Raw genomic sequence first — 19,318 nt, 5'->3', positions numbered from 1 at the left:
GTTGGAAAAGGTCTGATCATGAGTGCCTAATAAGCTGGGGGAGGAATCCTTTTGTTTGGCTGTGAAATCCTTATGTGTTGCCACCTCTTCAATCCTGGGGCCCATTCTATTTTCTGCTTAATTTTGGTGGCTCTAAATCAGCGGTGACCCAGCTGAAGAAAATTGTTGATGCCCAGACCCAACGGACCTGCGGATGAGTGGTCTGGGGTGTGGGAGGGGCTCTGGGCTGGGGCAGACAATTAGGGTGTGCAGGTGAAGGCTGTGGGGTGGGGCTAGGAATGAGGGGTTCAGGGTGTGGAAGGGGGATCAGGGCTGGGGTAGGGAGGTGGGGGTCGAGGTGCGGGAGGAGTCAGGGCTAGGGTTGAAGGCTCTGGAGTGAGGCCAGGGGTGAGGGGTTTGTGGTGGAGGAAGGGGCTCCAGGTTTGAGGAGAGAGCTCAGGGCTGTGGCAAGGGCTTACCTCTGGTGGCTCCTGGTCAGCGACACAGCCAGGTTGCAGAGGCAGACTGCCCACCTGTCCTGGCACCGCAGACCACGCTGCTCCCAAGAAGCAGCCAGCAGCAGGTCCGGCTCCTAGGTGGATGTGCACAAGCAGCTCCGCACGGCTCTTGCCCGCAGGCACCATTCCCTCAGCTCCCATTGGCCTGGAGCCATGTGACCACCCCCCCCTCCCCAGCTAGGAGCTGGACCTGCTGTTAGCTGCTTCTGGGGCACAGTGCGGTGTCAGAACAGGTAGGGACTAGCCTGTCTTAGCCAGGCAGCACCATCAATAGGACTTTTAACGGCCCAGTCAGCAGTGCTGACCAGAGCTGCCGCAACCTAGGGCCTTACATTCCACGACTCAGTCCTGGGTCATGACCCACAGTTTGAAAACCACTGCTCTAAACTATGACTGGCTACAACAGAACATTGTGGCAGCTGGAGGTTGCTGAAGCTCAGTAGTATTCCAGTCACAACCCCTTTGCCTCAGGCCCTGATGCTGGTAAGGATGATGCAAAGTTGGCTACATCTAGGCCATGCCACTGAAATATTTCCCCTGGGCTAGCAGAAATGTTCAACTGTCTTCTTAAGCCAACCTTGTGCCACAAAGTGCATAACACACATTTAACAGAGCTGAATCCTAGATTGACTGAATACTAGCATTCAACATTTAACTTCAGTCCATAAATGCTTGCCAAACTGTACCATGAGCTGGCTTTCCAGCAGCCATATTGGACTCTTTGCTGCTTTTAGCCTGTTTCTGTGGTTCATATGGACAAAACTTAATAATTAAAAAAACATTATGTGTTCAATAATCCTTAAGAATCATTATGACTACCCTTCACCTCCCCCTCTATTTACAATAGGCATGCAATGGATAATAGGAGCAGGTCAGTAGAAGACCTTTATACCCCTTTTAATGGATTGCTTTCCTATGAAGCCAATGTCAGTCACCTAACAGAAGTTCTAAATAACAGAATTCAAGTTGTTTGTTTAAAGTCATTTGGAGGCATTTAAATAGTCACAAGACAAAAAAAAAAAAAAATCAGAAAAAAGAAAAAGAAAAAAATACTTTTGCAGATCCTGAATGCAGAAGATTCTGATGCTAATACATGCCAATACATGTAACAGATCACCGTGTACTTTCTCCAGATAATTGGTCATATGACATTCTCAGTGTCAATTTTGGTGCTCTGGCTGACAGGTGGTATTTTGTAGAGGTCATTAACTTTAAAGTATCATTTTTTAATTCAAAAATGAACCCTCTTAAAAAGGAGCAGCTGGGATGCCATATAAAGAGATGGAAATTTTAATGTTTTGCTTTTCATGTTTTAATGTCACAAAATCATCACAATTATTTCTCATTTCTATACATAAACATGACAGAGAGCAGGTTGAGTAATGCAAGTTGATCTACATTTTGCATTTGTTTCTTTCCCAAACTCTGAATTTTGAATAAACACAGTAACGCTTACAGTAAACAATGATTTTACAGATTGATTGCACAGATTAACAGATTTTTTTTTCCTTTTGATTTTTAGATGAAGAGAGAACTGGAAGACAAGGGTTTGGTAATGTGAGATGGAAGTCCTACATTCACAGGTCACTTGTTTATGTTTGACGTAGGTCAGAGGTGACCTTTCTCACCTGACAATTGTTCAGTGGCCTGCGTGAAATGAGTTGGTAGTCTCAGTCCACTGCTTAGTGGAGTTGTTCAGTTAGAACTAATTGGTATCTCTGCTGGCAGTTTCAGAAGACATGCCAAGGAACGGATAAGCCTAAAAAAGTCATACTGCCCTCTTCCTCCTAGAAAGAGGATACCTCCACAGCAGGATTGACAGGATAGCAAGAAACTCATATTGGATGGATGGTGGCAGTGTCTATTCTGTGCATAAAGAGGACTGGAGTTTCAGGTGAGGTCAATCTAGCACCTTTCATGAGCATTCATGTATTTTTTTTCTTTTAAAATAGTTGGCATTTGGCAATATATCTGAAACTCCCCTGCTTTAACTTTAGCTCTGAAAGTTGTTTTGTGCTGTTATTGAAATCGTTTGTGTCGTGAACATATGTAATGTTATTCAAACATAATTAAAAAAACAAGGAAAAATTAAAGGTCAGATCCTCCAGTGCTGCTGCACACACAATTTCCTTTGACTGAAATGAAGGGGCTTCAGGATCAGGCCCTTAATGTATGCCTAACCTCTAACTATTCTAGCACTATTTTTTTTTATATTGCATTCAACAAAGGAAAAATAATGAGTAAGAAGTAATGTTTCCACTTTTCACTTGCCTCAAGTTGAAATAAATTGTACTTATATTTACGAACACAAAAGGATTGTGCAGTTACAGTAAACTTACATGACTACAGGATTTTGTGTTACAAGTCAGTGATATGATGTCTGGCTTATCATACCTTTTCAAACCATGCTATATGAACTAGAAAGGTGAACTTCCAAAATAGAACTCAATTTTGGTAGTGCTTTTTTAAAGATCCATATCTAATGCACTTCAGAGTATTACTTCAATAAAGAAAAAGAAAAAAAAAACACCTAAAAAGGGATATGCCACTATTATCCTTTTGCTTACATAATAGTACTGAACAGGGGAAGTCAAAGAGTCTTAACTGCAACAACATAGCTAATGCCGAAGTGCACTTTGTTTCAACAGCTATTATTTATTATTTAAGTGTAAGAATCATATCAAACAAATAACTTAATATTTACAACGAAGTGAGCTGAAGTAGATCCATACAGAATTCATGCTGTGGTGGTCAAGAATACGCCTCCTACATTTCTAATATGGCATTCTGTTTTAAAGTCACAGGAAGTTCAGATGAATGATTTTACCGAACACATAGGAAAAAGGAGATCCAGCCTTCTAACACCTATCTGTACATTTTACTGACTACTTTCAATACACCTTCACAGAACACAACGTTAAACTTGGGGAAAGTAGTTCTGTCCAGTCTGTTATGGATCATTAATTAAGTTTGTAAAATTAGAGTTTGAGAGCACTACCCAACTCTGATCCCTTCAATGGCAATTGAGGGTGCTCAGCAGCAGGGAGGATAGTGATATTCAAGATTTCTTTACATTTACTTTATTTCTTGTAAATAAGTAAGCTCCTTGGTAATCATTATCACACAGTCTTAGACAGTCTACTTTTTAACATCTCATGTGTGTGTCACTTCCCCCCCCCCCCAATTAAGGGCCTACAATCACAATTAGAATATTTTCCTCAGGATGAAAGAATTACAAGACTTTATCACTATAGCAACTAACCTAATTGCTACAGTGCAGGTCTGTCTTCAACCATAGGATGGAGCCACTATCCCTAAATACAATCTAAACATTTAGGGGAAAAAAATGGCCAGGTTACCATCTTTACCACTACAAAGAGAAAATAATAGTGCTTCAGAAAATAAAGAATAAATAAAAATCTTGTTTACTGTACATGCATTTCCTGAAAGCTCTCTGAGTTTCCACAAATGTGCTAAATTTAATCCAAAGTGCAACATCAGCTGCTCTTACTAACAGCTGTCCTGCACAACAGAAAACATATTCCTAATAATAGAAATCTAAAGTAAATAGGGAAGGGATACAAGCAGCCGTCATACAACTGCATTGTGAATATGCTGTCAGCATGAACAGACTGATAAAGCCAATGAGCAATACAGACAGAACAGTTTAATTTGCATTTTTTATTTGCTTTTACAATACTATAAAAGTTCTGTCTTCACTGGAACCACAGCTCTAGGGTTTCACGCAGTTATATAAAAAGGATACAGTTAGGGATATAAATTCTTACTGGATATTTTTAATTGTTTTAATAAGTATAACACAAACATTTACTACTTTATATTTAGTAAAGCTGTGTGTGTCTGTGTGTCAGAGAGAGAGAGAGATTGAAATATAGAGTCATAGTGTAATTTCCATTACTTGAAGCCATAAGTGTGTGAAAATGTTGGTGATGTTTTGTGAGTATTTTTAAAACATTTTGATAAAAGCAATTCAAGATTCTTATTTCTCTTTAAAGAAAGCAAAAAGACTCTCCCCTTTAACAAAAAATGCATCGTATGATGAATGGATGACTAGACCTATATGAATCTGAAGAGATTTGGTATGATACTATAAACTACGAGCTAGTATATGTACTTTTACATATTTTTAGATATCTTCACCCTTTCCTTCAGGGAAGGAATATTATTAACAATTCTTCAAGGACTCTAGCACTCAGATAGTATGTAAATAATACTTCATTAACATTTGGAATTTCACCTTCAGTCATTAAATTAGTGAAACTCCACATAAATGGTGAAGTGACACAACGCTACATGTTTTAGGCTGCCTGGTGTTTATTCAGCACTATATAGTACAAATAATATGGTATGTTTGATCAACACCATCTAGTATAAAATTTGCTGGCAAAATAAATTAGTGGTTGTTCACTTAAACATACCAAGATATTGTCTGCATATACCAGTTAACATTTAATTGTTCAGCACCCATAAGCAATGCTAAAAATATGCTGAACAATAATTAACAATAGAATTGAAGGCAAAAAATCCTCCCCTTTCACAGAACAATACAAATCTCTCATCCTTAAACACTAACATATATAGATTCTAAAGAAAAAACCTGATAGTGATTGGGATTTACAGTTAACCCATTACTGAACTGTGACCATCGAAGGTATATTCAGAAGAGAATTCTTGTCATTTTCATCTAGCAAACCTGTGACTCTGGAGACATACACTTTCTGGAGAAAATTTGTATAGAAGTTAATACAGCTTTAATAAAATAAGATGCAGCTTAATCCTCATTGCACTTTAGCTAATCGCGCTCTAATATGCATTTATTGATTAGCAGAACACTTATCTCCAATGCACAGAATTTTGTTAAATCTTAGTAATTTGTTTAGGATATCCTCAGTGTTTATGAGCAAACTGAATACTACATCATGTACAAAATAGAACTGATTAAAAGGGAAGCATATTTTACATTATTTTAATGAGCCATTTAATTCAGAATGTATTAAATTAAAATAAATGCTTACAAAAATTCTACATTAAACTGGTAATTATGTTTTAGATACAAAGCAGTGAATGAAGACTGTCAGTGTCATGAGCCACTATAACATGTTAAAGCAGTGAAGGAAAAGTTCTCATAGCTTGTTGCAATCTCATTTCAGAAAATGCTGAGGGATGGTAAATTTGATAAGGGTTGGAGAGAATAGAATGGAAGGGTTAGGAAATGCCTTAGGCACACTCTTTAAAACCAGAATCCATTTCTTTTCCATCATCCTCTACCACCACTACAGCTCATCATGACAAGCTTTCCGCAGAATGTCCACTTTACATTTATGAAAGGAATATCCATGTCACATAAATTACAGATCCCCGCCAAGTCAAGTGATCAATATATGGAGAATACAGCATGGGTTAAAATTCATATTTGACAGTTACAGTTGTATACCTACTTGTCCCTATAGTGATATGGTTTATTATAAACAGAAACTATTTATTTTTTATTTTTACTTTTGCTGTTGAATGCTCAGTCTAATACTGTGGACTATTTTGTCTTTTTGCAGGAAGATGGTCAAACTATACCTATATTACATAACTGTTTGAGAACTAAACTTACTGGGAGCAATAATACTGACTGGCATTATCAGTGTTAATATCTGATTTTTCAGCCAAAAAATAAGTACATTTTTTAAAAATTGTAATACTTAGGGTATCCATTCCTACCAATAATGTATATCCCTAAAATCTCTGCAGTTACATTTCTGCCCTTCAGTACATCAGCCCTGCAAGAAACTAATATACAATCATCAATTGATTATCTATCAAACAGCTGTAAAACTAAAGCCTGATGTGGCTTTAGTATACTGCTGAGGTAGTGCTAAGGAAATTCCAGGGTTTGTTTCAATGCAATTTCACAGTGAGAGAACCTCATATGATCGTGGCAATATTAAGACATCTGTCATAAACTAAGTATGTGCTCTCTCTAAGAAAAAAAATCAACCGGAGCAAAATAACTCTTGTTCATGAAGTGTGTGAGTGAATGGCTGGGGGGGGGGAGCACTTCTACTCAAAATTGGATTATATTTAATAAACATTGGAACTAATCACTATGGAATATTCAATTGGATTAAGCTTAGCAAATTTAAAGTTTCTCTTTGATTTTTAATAACAATACTCTATCCATGTTTGAAACACCACAACTACAATCTACGAGTATCTCAAGTGTTCATCTGTAATAGTAATATTAAAGTGTCGGGTCTTATCTGCTTTTTAACTGGCAGGGAGGGAAAGAGAGAGAATCTAGAGCATAGACTAGGTGTGTTGGTTTGAAACCTTGGCCTTGAAGATATGCGTTACCTCGGCTGGAACGGGCGTGGATTTGTGTCCAGTGGAAGCATCAGAACAAATGTACTTACTGCAGTAGGCGATTAGAAGACTAGCCAGGATCATGATTGCCCAGAAAGTTGAGGACACGCTTGGCAAGGCGTTGGCATCTTTTCTACTGCTTGTGCTGGGAGATGGAGCCATTGAAGCCACTTCCCCAGAGCAAGAATGTCAGTCAGTTTCACCAGCCAGTTCTCCCCTTGACGGATCGCCTTTCTCCACGTGTAATCCCAAAGAAAAACATCTTCACGAGACCCAAGGGTTGAGCATCGGCAACCCTGCAGGAAGTATCTTTCAGCGAGAAAGCAAAATAATTCTAAAGCGTCGAAAAACCTCTGTGCAGTGGGGGGGGGGGGTCGATGAGTTTCCTCCTATACCGTGGCACCGATTCACTAGCGTTTTAGATGTTGCTGGCCTTAAGATGTCTAGTGCTACTGAGCCTTTTTATTTGAGAAAGTTTTTTGTTGGTTTGCTCGTTTCCGCCCCCTCCCCGCGGGGGAAAAAAAACACCCCCTGAATTTTCTTAAATCAGTTACAGTCACGAGGAGACTCGGATGGAAACCTCCCCACTCCCCAGCCCAAAGGCAGCTTTAGGGTAATTCCCTGCCCAACTGCAACCACTTCACAGTCCAGCATTGGGGCGCAGCACACGGGGTGCGGGCCGATTCACGGGCCGCCCAGGCTGGCCAGGAGACTACTAGTAACTCCACAGCACCAGGGAACTCAAGCAGATCCGCTCCAAATGCCGGCAGGGGCTGGGCTGGGGTGGCAGGGAGGGAGCCCGGTGGGAGCTGCGCCTACCAACAGCTAGGAACTGCGACAGAGCCAGGCAGACACGCCGGCCGGCCGGGGAGCCCCGGAGCAGGCGCTGCCAGCCGAACCAGATCTCTCCTCCCGCCAGCTGCTCTGGGCTTGGATGGAGAAGGGGCAGCAAAAATCCCTGGCTCACGGGACACTTTACACAGAGGCACTGAGGCTGCCGCAGCTCCCCTCAGCAGCTTAGCTCCAAGCAGCGGCTCCGCTCTCAGCCCCTTGGCTCCTCTGCTGCTGCTGCTGCGGCGGCGGCGGCCCAGGCAATAAAAGGAGGGAGGGGGAAGCGGGTCACGCCCACAGGTGCAGGGCGATCCGGAGCTGCCCCGGCCAAGCCCAGCCTGGGTGCGCCACGCCAGGCGGCTGTCACAGCAGGTGGGCGCGCAGTGCGCTTTCCCCCTGCTGGCCCATGCCGGCTCCTTGGGCGCCTCTCGCTGCCTGGCACCGCAGCTTCTCACAGGTCCCCGCTTCTCGGCTCTCCCTCCTTCGCTCCGCGCTCGTTCCGACACCGAAACCGCGTCGGAAGCGTTTAACCCCTTGCGGGTAGGAGAGTCTGACGGAATCCAGGCTCCAGGGCGGCTGCTTCCCGCTAGAGGACGCCTGACCTGGGCTGCAGGTGCGCAGCAGCCGGCGGGGAGCGAGCCCTCCCTCCGGCTCTATGGCAGCAGCGCGGGCTCCTACCTGCCCCTCTCACAGCAAAGGCGGCTTGTCTTCACTGGCTCGCAGCCTGAAGGGATCTGCCCCTGCCCCGCCGCCTTCCCACCTGCTGATTGATGCAGAGCCACGCACGTCCAGGGAACTCCGGGGCAAACTTGTCCCTCTCCTTGGGAGGCTTGCCTAGAGCTGAGAGCTTTTCCGCAGCGCGTTCCTCTCGCCTCTCGATTCCCCATATTAGCAAAATTCACTGCCCTGCTGAGCAGGGTGGGTAGGACAGGTAGCCACACCAGCACTATCAGTGAGGGGGACTCTTTCCCAGCTGTTCTCACTCTTTTGTGAGAGTTTTTTTTTTTTTAAATAAAGCTGATGTTCAATTTAAAGGAGCTAAAGAAAAGATTGGTAATTCCTCTCCTCTAGGCATCTCTTGCCTTGGCCACCCACTGTAAATATCCTGCAACCTGTGATCTTCTTTGTAGGCCAGCTTACAAGCAGGTTAATGGAAACATCCCTTCTGTATCCAAGTGTGGTCCCTACCCAGACTACTTGAAGGTACTACAGACTATTTCTGTCACTGTAGTGAAACATGTCACCCTTTAAGTGGTGAAATTCCAACATGCAAACAGAGCCCAGTTTAGGATTCACGCAGGCTTCGGGAGAATTTTTGATCAAACTTAACACTTTAAAAGGTTTCTTGCAGAAGAACTTTTCATTTGGTATCTCCTTAGCAATATCCTCAGATTAAATTTTTAGATTCTACTTTAAGTAACCAAGCTCTGTGCAACTCAGAGGAAAGTGTTGAATCAGGGTTGGCAGGCTGGAAAGGGCTATGAGAGGATCTCTGCTAACGCTGTGCAAATATTGTGAAAACACACAGCACAGTATACTTCAAACATTGCTTTCCTTCCTTCTCAGTCACTTAACGTACCTAAAAACTGACCATTGTAAATGGGACATATGTTATTTTCAAGAAAGGGTTTTGGAGGAAATTTTCATACAAATACACATAGTTAAAGCACTTTGTTGGCTTGATCTGCCTCATGCAGCAACAACATGCACACATTTGCACTATGAAAATAAGGTTGATTCAGATTCCTTGACTTGAAATCTACTCTTTGAACAGTATTTTGCACCCTGAGCTGCTAGGGTAATCAGCTTTATGTGCTCAGTATGCTAAAGCTGCTCAGCAATAAGCTTTATGACCATCAGTCCTGTGATGGTGTCGCTGGTGTAGATATGTGGGCAGAGTTAGCATCGAGGTTTGTTGCATGGATTGGTTACTGGTGAGAATATGTTTCAGGTTGGCAGGTTGTCTGTGGACGAGGACTGGCCTGCCACTCAAGGCCTGTAAAAAGTGTGAGATCATTGTCCAGGATGCGTTGTAGATCTCTGATGATGCGTTGGAGGGGTTTTAGCTGGGACTGTATGTGGTGGCCATGGGTCCTGTTTGGTTTCTTTCTTCGGTTTGGTCTTTGTCAAGGTTCCTTCCCACTCGGACTTTAGGGTACAAATGTGGGGACCTGCAAGGACACTTCTAAGCTTAATTATTAGCTTAGATCTGGTAACTCTCGCAACCATCCAGAAATTTCAATGTCTGGAGCAATTCTTGTCCTCCCTAAACCTTCCCTCCCTGGACAGCCTTGAAAGGCTTTACCAATTCCTGGTGAACACAGATCCAAACCCCTTGGATTTTAAAACAAGGAGAAATTAACCATCCCTCTCCTTTCCCCCACCAATCCTTGGTGAGTCCAGATCAATCCCCTTGGAATCTTAAACAAGGAAAAATCTATCAGGTCTTAAAAAGAAAAGCTTTTAATTAAAGAAGAAAGGTAAAATATCTCTGTAAAATCAGGATGGAAAATACTTTACAAGGTATCAAATCGTATAGCCCAGAGGAACCCACTTAGCCTTAGGTTCAAGTTACAGCAAACAGAGTAAAATCCTCTCAGCAAAAAAAAGGACATTTTGAGTCGAGAAACAAAATAAAACTAACTGCCTTGCCTGCTGTTACTTACATTTGAAACATGAAAGACTGATTCAGAAAGATTTCGAGAGCCGATTGACGTCTGGTCTCTAGTCCAAGACGAACAGCACCCAAAAAAGAGCACAAACAAAGACTTCCTCCACCAAGATTTGAGTATCTTGCCCTTATTGGTCTCTGGTCAGGTGTCAGCCAGGCTTACTAGCTTCTTAACCCTTTACAGGTAAAAGAGGCATTAACCTTAACTATCTGTTTATGGCAGTCTTGCAGTAGGAGGCTTCTGGTACAGCGTCTGGCTCTGTTCATCTGTTTCCTTATTTTCTCGTGCGGTATTGTAGTTTTGAGAATGCTTGGAGAAATTTGTTGTGTTGGTCTCTGTCTGAGGTTTAGAGCAGATGCGGTTGTACCTCAGTGCATGGCTGTAGACATGGTCGTATGATGTGCCCGGGAATGGAAGCTGGAGGTAAGCATAGCGGTGGTAGGTTTTCGGTATAGGGTGTGTTAATGTGACCGATAATATTTGCACCGTGGTGTCTAGGAAGTGGACCTCCTATGTACATTGGTCCAGGCTGAGGTTGATGGTGGGGGTGAAGCTGTAGAAATCATGGTGGAATTTTTCCGGAGTCCTCCTCCCAGGGGTCTAGATGAGAAGATGTCATCAAATGAAGCATAGGTAGAGAAGGCGTGATGTGACGAGAGTGAGGAAGCATTGTTCCAGGTCGCCATAAAAATATTGGATATTGTGGGGCCATGCGGGTGCCATAAGCAGTGCCACCGATCTGGAGATATATATTCATCAAATTTGAAATTATTGGTGTGGAATAAGGCAAGAGCTCAGCAGCCAGTTGTGCTGTGGCATCATCATGATACTGTTCGAACAGCTTGTATTCCATCTGTGTGTGGGATGTTTGTCTAGAGAGCTCTACATCCATGCTGGCTAGGATGTGTTTTCTGGAAGGTCACCAATGCATTGTAGTTTCCTCAGGAAATCAGTGGTGTCACGGAGATAGCTGGGAAGTGTTGGTGGCATAGGGTCTGACAGTAGAGAGTCCACAAATCCAGACAGTCCTTCAGTGAGAGTGCCAATGCCCGAGATGATGGAGCATCCAGGATTTCCGGGTTGTGGATCTTGGGTAGTAATAGAATAACCCTGGTTGGGGCTCTAAGGTATGTTGATTTGTTCGATGTTAGTGTAGGAATGTCTGAGTAGATGTGCAGTTTCTTAGTGTATCCTCAGTGGGATCTGAGGGAAGTGCTGTAGAATTTGGTATTGGAGATTGTCTGGTGCCTCCTTTTGGTAGTCCAGACCTGTTCCATGAGACAACAGCACCTCCTTTATCAGCCTCTTTCATATAATGTCAGAGTGGTTTTGAGGCTGTGGATGGCATGCATTCTGCACGACTTAGGTTATGAGGAAAGCATTGTTGTTTTCCACTATTTCTGCCTGTGCATGTCAGCGGAAGCATCAGTATAGGTCCAGACCTCTTTCGACCCTCAGGAGAGTCCGATGCGGGTTCTTCTTCTGTGCTCTTGGTAGGAGGGTACCTGTGTATCAGTGCACTGTTCAGTGTTGTCCTGAAAGTATCTTTGAGTCAGAGACAGCGAAAGTAGGTTTCAGATCACCGCAGAACTGTATCATGTTGTGGGGGTGGCAGGGCAGAAGAGCCCCGAGATAGGACAGACTTCTTCTGGGCTGAGTGTGTAGTTGGATAGATTGACGATATTGCTGGGTGAGTTAGGGTACCATGGTTGTGGCCCAATGTGGCAGATTAGGAGTTAGACAACTTTGTAGAGAGGTTAAGTGAGTAATGTAGATCTCCTGTCTTATTTTAATGAGTCCGTTTGTATGGAAGTTTGGTTATTAATGAGAGTCTCCAGGTTGGAGAGCTCTTTTTTGATGTTTTCCTGTTTGCTGTATAGGATGCTGATTAGGTGGTTCCTCAGTTTCTTGGTGGCAGACCAGTCCTCGCCCACAGACAACCTGCCAACCTGAAATATATTCTCACCAGTAACTGCACAGCCACGCACATAGTAACTCTACCTCAGGAAACAATCCATGCAACAAACCTCGATGCTAACTCTCGCCCATATATCTACACCAGTGACACCATCACAGGACCTAACCAGATCAGCCACACCATCACGGTCATGCACCTGCACGTCCATCAATGTAATATACGCCATCATATGTCAGCAATGCCCCTCTGCTATGTACATCGGCAAACTGGAACAGTCTCTACGGAAAGGATAAATGGACACAATCAGATATTAGGAATGGCAATAACAAAAACCTGTAGGAGAACACTCAACCTCGCCTGGCACACTATAGCAGATCTTAAGGTGGCCATCCTGCAGCCAAGAAACTTCAGGACCAGACTTCAAAGAGAAACTGGTGAGCTTCATTCATCTGCAAATTTGACACCATCAGCTCAAGATTAAACAAAGACTGTGAATGGCTAGCCAACTACAAAACCAGTTTCTCCTTCCTTGGTTTCACACCTCAACTGTAGAACAGGGCCTCATCTCCTGATTGAACTAACCTCGTCATCTCTAGCTTGCTTGCAATGTATAGCCTGCCCCTGGAAATTTTCCACTACATGCATCCAACGAAGTGGGTATTCAGCCACGAAATCTCATGCTCCAAAATGTCTGTTAGTCTATAAGGTGCCACAGGATTCTTTGCTGCTTTTACAGATGCAGACTAACATGGCTACCCCTCTGATACTTGATACTATTTTAAAGCATTACTGCATAATCAGTCTCTTTTAAAAAATTGGGGCTTTTAAGTTTTCCGTTCACATAACTACTAGGAAACAAATATATCCACATGGTATGCTGTTTACTGTAATTCCAGTACCAACATGTAAATTAAACAGGTCCCTGTGAATATGCAATGAAATCTGATCTCCATTAACCTGTACCCATTGAACACAGTATTGAGAAATTTATTAGAACACATATGCAGACACAAATACTCCCAAGATAGCAACTCTGTAACTGATACAGAGAATTTGGTGTATGTAGAGATATGATTTAAGGTTAGAAGGAACCATTATACCATCCAGTCTGTCCTAGTATATAACAAACCATAGAATTTCACCTAGCAATTGCTGCAAATTGTCTAGTAATTTTTGTTCAACCAGAGTCTCTCTCTTAAAGAATCTATACTAAAAGTTAGAAGGGATGGGGGTGCTGCCAACTCAACTGTTTTAGATGGATTTTGGTTTAGGCATCCACCTTTCTTGAAAGAATGGCTTAGGCACTTGACTCCAGGACAAGAGTTTCCTGAGAGGGGTGGGGCCTAGGACATACCCCTCTGATTGTCATAATCTATTGGCTAATTTATGCAGCCCCTCCCGCCACCTCCTATGGACCCCATTACCAGGCCCCTTCATCTCACAATGCATATAAGGCTAAGGTGCCTAAATCAGGGTCTGCGTATTTTCAAGGTGTCTAAAAATTACGAATTGCGATGCCAGTCCCTTTGTGAATCTGGGCCTTACTCCACAGAAAGTCCTATTGATTTCAGTGAGACTACTCACAAAGAGATCCTGCTCAGTATGAGTAAGGGTGGCAAAATCTGGTCCTAAATGTTTTTTCTAGTCCCCCCTCATTCCAATTATAAAGTTTCTTTTGCTATCATTAAGTAGCATGAGCTCCCCGAAAGGGGAGACAATTAAATTCACTGCTTGGTTTCTGAAAAGAACATGTTGTGAATAGTTTATACAACAAACATCTTCTCATCTTAACACTAACACACACTTTGATCTAGAGTTATCTAATTACAAGATATATATAATATATATAATATCAAACAACAGTTACAGATAAGTGAATACAATAACATTAGTATCTTTTTTTATCTCTATTAGCATACATGTGAATTAGCTTCAATACACACTAATACAATTAACATGACTTTAATATTCAGATAGAATTGAATTGGCCTGTGGCTCTGACCTGACCTTCTGTGATACTGTCACAATTTTATTATTGATAAAAATTGGTTTTCTTAAACAACAACTTTAAAAAATACCCACTGAAGTAATTGCAATGAGGGCTATGTAACTTCATCTCCTGATGTCATACTAGCCAGATTCCAAAAGGGGAAGAGTTGTGAAGCTTAATACTAAAATATAAAGTAATGTTAATATTACATAAATATTTACATCTATAATATTTTGCATTAACAAGGCTCTTCAGTGATTTGCAGTGTTTATTTCCTTTGTGCCTGATAAACATCAGGAAAAATGCAAGTGGGCTGCAGTTGACTTGGTTCTCCCAGAAGAGAGCAGGGACCATTGGGGGTTCATTGGTGGTACAGACTGAAATAGGTTACGGTACAAGTTGGTTTAGGTTAGGAAGAATTTGTAGAAGCCCTTCTGTCGTTACATTTACAAGTGCAGTTAGCTTTCAGACTCTATTTGAAGAGAGGTTTTAATTAAGCAAATATTTTAATGATTGTTATTATGTTTAGTTTGGGGCCTACACTTTTCCTATATATCTCACCAAAATGAAAAACCAAAAAAAAAAAAAATGAAAATAAAATCATTTGGGGCAAATGAAACATTTCAAGTGTCATTTTTGAATGACTTTTCAAAGCAAAATAGTTAGTTTTAAAATGAAATGTAGAAAGAGTTCAGACTGTTTAGACTTTCTAGTAATGTCTTCTTCTTGTTATATGGTTGAAACCATTTGCTGAATTCAGCCCAAATTTGTGAATAGTTTTGGGTGCCCCAAAACTACATTTTTTTGCCAATTTACTATTGGACTGAAAAATTTAACCCAGTTCCAAATTAAGAGAGACTCACCTAATGAAACCCAGTATCCCACAGGTTAGGACACTAACCTAAGAAATGCCAGACCTGGGTTCATCTAACTACCTCACTTCTGGCAAAGGAGGAATTTGAACCTGGGGCTCATACAGCATAGGTGAGTGCTCTAGCCACTGACTACTAGCTAGCAAAAGTGGCAGCTCATGCCCAGTTTTTCAGCAGAAAGGCCCTGTATGTCAGGTCAGTCCTAACTCCATAAGAGTTATCTCCATAAGAGATATGAATCCCCAACAGAGAGAGGTGTCTCCATTAGATTAAATCCCTGTGAGGGGCAGGGCTTTAGGACTCACCTCTCTTCTCAGCATTTAATATTGGCTAATTTAGGCAACTCTCCATTCAGCTTGGTGACTTCTTTAGGTGCCCAGCTCTCACCATACATTGTTTAGAAAAACTGGGTCCCTAACTCAGAGATGTGGATTCCAGCAGAATGGAAGGGTGCCTAAAAATCAAGCACCCAAATGCTGAGCCTTTACTTCCTGCTCCCTACTTTATAGACTGTGATGGGGCAAGGCCAGATAGCTACAGTAAAGTACTGAGAAACAGGTATGTTAGCCTATTGGCATCCCAGGGGTGGGCGGGCGAAGCCCGCCCACTTCTAAAGGACCTCCCCCCAGCCTAAGAGGAGGATCAAAGAGGAGGATCCACAGGGACTAGAACACCAAGTTGATTCCGGGGAAACAAAATTAGACAGAGAAATCAGGGAGTGAGTCATAGGGTAAACTAAGGAACCTGATGGGAAATCCGAGCATAAACCCCGGACAACGCCACTGTCCTCTCAAAGGCGTCAAGGGAGAAGTGGACGCCGCCAGAGGAACTCTGGCCGGATGCGTGAACAGAGGAGGAACGGGAAATAGGCTACAGTACGCAGGAGGCCCGTCTGGCCAACACTCTCTCCCTGGTGTGTAGATAGGCTTAGTTTGGGCCAGGGCCAAGAGGATGGTTGAGAAGGAGATCCACCGACTCGTGGGGCCTACGGAGGGGATGCATAGATAAAAAGGTGAGGGGAAAAGTTGAACCAGAAACGTAAAAAGATATTCAGGGGAGCCGCGAACAGGGCTGCAACTGGCGCACTCCAAGTAACGCGCAAGGTTCCTTCACGCCACAAAGGGCAGAAGTTCGGGGAAGGGGTGAACGCGTGCAAGTAACACCCGTGCTCAAGGCCCCATGAAGGAGCGCCAACTGACATCCAGCGGCGACGGTGACGAGGACAGTAGTAAGCTGGCCCACGGGCTTTCACCTCGAGATGGTGGCAGGGGTCCCGCATGTTTGGTATCGTGGGCGGGAACGCGTTACCAGGTCGAGGCGCAGAGTGAAGGGTGTGGAGCACGAGCGTGTACAGATGTTTCCGTGGCCGCGGTCTGCGAACCAGACGGACTGCACATCGTGCAGCCGCTTGCAGAGAAAGGGTGAGGGGCCGATGGGTCACGGGGAGGGGGCCATAAAATTGTCCATGGGGCCCGGGGTGGGGTGGGCGGGGGAGCCCTCTCGTAGCACCCGGTCGAGGTAAGCCCGAGCAGCAGGCAGCAAGCGGCCTCACTCTGAAGTACGCGCTCTGGGATATGAGGTTCTGGAGAGCCCATGCGCCGGCGAGCGTCAGGGGATCCAGCCAATCTCCCCGCTCGTAGTCCATGGAGGTCTCCGACCCTGGTGACTCCCGCCAAGACCAGCCTCCGGCGCACCGCGGGACTCCGCCACCTGCACACCAAGCTGGGATTGTGTACAGGGGCTCCGCGAGGAGGTCCGCCCAGCGTGCCGCATGGACCTTGGTCGCAGAAAAGAGCTTCCAGTCCGGAGGAGGTCTTGGTAGAAGACGGCAGCCCGGAGAGTCTCGCGGAAGACTCTCGTCGATGGAGTAAAAGAGCTGCGGTCATATCGGAGCCTCGAAGCGGCGGAGGAAGGCGTGCGCCAGTACGCTCCAGCCGGACTACCCGCACCATCAGGAGCTCTGCAGGGCCCTGGAGCGGGAAGACACGACTGGTCGAAGGCACTTCAGCCTGCCCCTTCCTCCAGGGCGGTGAGGACCCTGTAGAGACCCAGTGCGTCCCTGGCCAAAAGAACTCCCAAATCCTCGTTCCGGAGGTTGTTCGGAACTGGGGGCTCGGGACCAATGTTGTTGAGCCCTGGGTACGCGTACCGAGCATGGGACAGACCAGTTGGATTAAGCACCAGTGCCCTCCCCGAAGGAGAGCCACCGGTAGTCTAGTTCCCGCTCCTATTTCCGCATGCCGCCCGCCACCCCTGCCCTCAAAACCGTGCCATTTCTCGCGGGCGGAGCTGGCAGAAGGTAACCGCACAGATGAGCATGCGACCCGCGCTCACCGGAATGGCCTGAAGCTGCGGTGGAAGGGAGCTCCCTGCCACCCGTCTCCCCGCCACCAGGCCAGGCTTACCCAGTAACCCTGGGCGGAGGGGCCGTCCGATACACAGCCTGGCAAGCCTCACCCGCGCCAAGTTGCCCGGGTCCTCGATCCGAGGAGCACATCGTTCGCGATACGCCGACAGGACTACCGCGGTCGGCTCCTGAAGCCAACCAACCCCGTCAAACTCTCGCGGATTGGAGGAAGAGAAGCTGGTCGTCGCAGGGTACAGCTTGGCCCCGGAGCACCCCTGCCGCACTCCCCCTCCGAAGCGACCGCCTCGGTTAGCGTCCAGTTGCAGCTGACCAGACACTCCGCAGAAGCAGTACGCACTGGAGAACCACAAAACGGCGTCCGAAGCCGAACGCTCGCCGAGTACCAGAGATAACGCGTGATCCTATACTGTCGAACGCCTTCTCCGAATCCGGACAAGCGGCGACGACAGGACCTCCCATACACTCTAATTCCTAGAGGTCCCTGGACCATACGATCACACAGTTATCAGAAAGATTGTTTATTGGCGGCCCCCGTGGACGGTTCAGGTCTGGTCTGCATGGACCACGTCCGCCAGCCGGACGCTAGACGGTAGCGAGATGGCCTTTCAATAGTTTTGTTAGGTCGTGCTTGAGGAGCGAGATGGTAGCCGATTCGTAAACGCGGATATCCCCCTTCGTTGGCGGCCAATTACAGGCGAGCACGGCTCGCCTGCCCAGAGAGCGGGGACCCGCTCTGCAAAAGACTTCGGCCCAGAACGGGACCAGGTCCGGGCCGAGAACGGTATCCAGAACACGCGGTGAACTTCCACCGTCAGCCCGTCATGCCCGGAGATTTAATTGGTGGGCATGCACGGAGGCTCGAGAAGCATGCTCTTAGCCTGACGTAAGCTCACGTTTCGCCCCGTGTCTTCCCGACCTCGGGAGCGTCCCAGAGTTACTCTGCAAGCAGTTCAGAATCGTCGATCCTGTGAGAGAGAGGGTCGCGTCGAATAGAAGCCCTGGCCCTCCCGACATCTCGCCGGGTCCGTAAGAGGTGTGGAGCCGTCCTCGCCAGAGATCAGTGTGGGGTTCTTGGTCCCTCCCGTTCCTCCATGGAACAAGAAGCGGGAGCCGCGGTCCATCTCCCGAAGGAGGCGGATGCGGGATCGAACAAAAGCTCCCCGGGCCCGATGGTCCTCGAGGGCTCGAAGCTCCTCCCGCTTCTCCCGGCACGCTCCGCAGAGGGATGGATCCTCGGGGCTGGCGGCCAGACGCCTCTCCAGCTCCAAGACCTCCCGCTCCAGCTGCTCTATGGCCGCATCCCTCCGCCGGCTGGCGCCCCGGGTGTAGTCACGGCAGAAGAGCCGGGCGCGCACCTTCCCCAGATCCCACCACCGCCGCGCCGAGGAAAAGGCGCGCCGCTGCCCTCGCCAGGCCAGCCAGAACTCCCGGAAGGACGCCACGAAGCCCGCATCCTCCAGCAAACTATTATTAAAGTGCCAATAGGCCGGCCCCGGCCTCTCCGCGCAGAGAGAGGCTGTCACGGTGGCAAGATGGTGATCCGAAAAGGGGGCCGGCCGAACGCCGGAGGAGTGGGCCCGAAAAGGTGGAAACGTGATAGATAAATGCGGTCCAGCCGGGAGTGGCACGACCGATGGGCCTCCACCCGGACGAAGGTGAACGTCGAAACGTCGTCCGGGTGGTGGTCGCGCCAGACGTCCACCAGGGAGTGGCGTTCGACAATCTCCCGGAGGACGTCCGCGGCGGCGGGCACACTGCTCGGTCCCGAGCGGTCCCGTTCCTCAAGGGTGGTATTAAA

The 19,318-nt window shown here is 45.9% G+C and overlaps 1 protein-coding gene across 5 annotated transcripts in view; it reads right to left on the bottom strand.

Moving 5' to 3' along the window:
* Positions 1-7,320, bottom strand: part of LOC116828374 (chemokine-like protein TAFA-5) — a 659,974-nt gene extending 652,654 nt beyond the window's left edge. For all 5 annotated transcript variants that reach the window (XR_012655736.1, XR_012655730.1, XR_012655738.1 and 2 more), the window contains exon 1: positions 6,920-7,320. Coding sequence is in view for 1 of the 5 variants with exons in the window: in XM_075065014.1 (XP_074921115.1) it covers positions 6,920-7,031 (112 nt within the window). In the remaining 4 variants the exon portion in view is untranslated. The remainder of the gene's footprint in view (positions 1-6,919) is intronic.
* Between the last annotated feature and the right edge of the window lie 11,998 nt (positions 7,321-19,318).

Source organism: Chelonoidis abingdonii, chromosome 1 (assembly GCF_003597395.2).
Source record: "Chelonoidis abingdonii isolate Lonesome George chromosome 1, CheloAbing_2.0, whole genome shotgun sequence".
Taxonomy (NCBI): Eukaryota; Metazoa; Chordata; order Testudines; family Testudinidae; genus Chelonoidis; species Chelonoidis abingdonii.
This window is presented reverse-complemented; position numbering and strand designations above follow the sequence as displayed.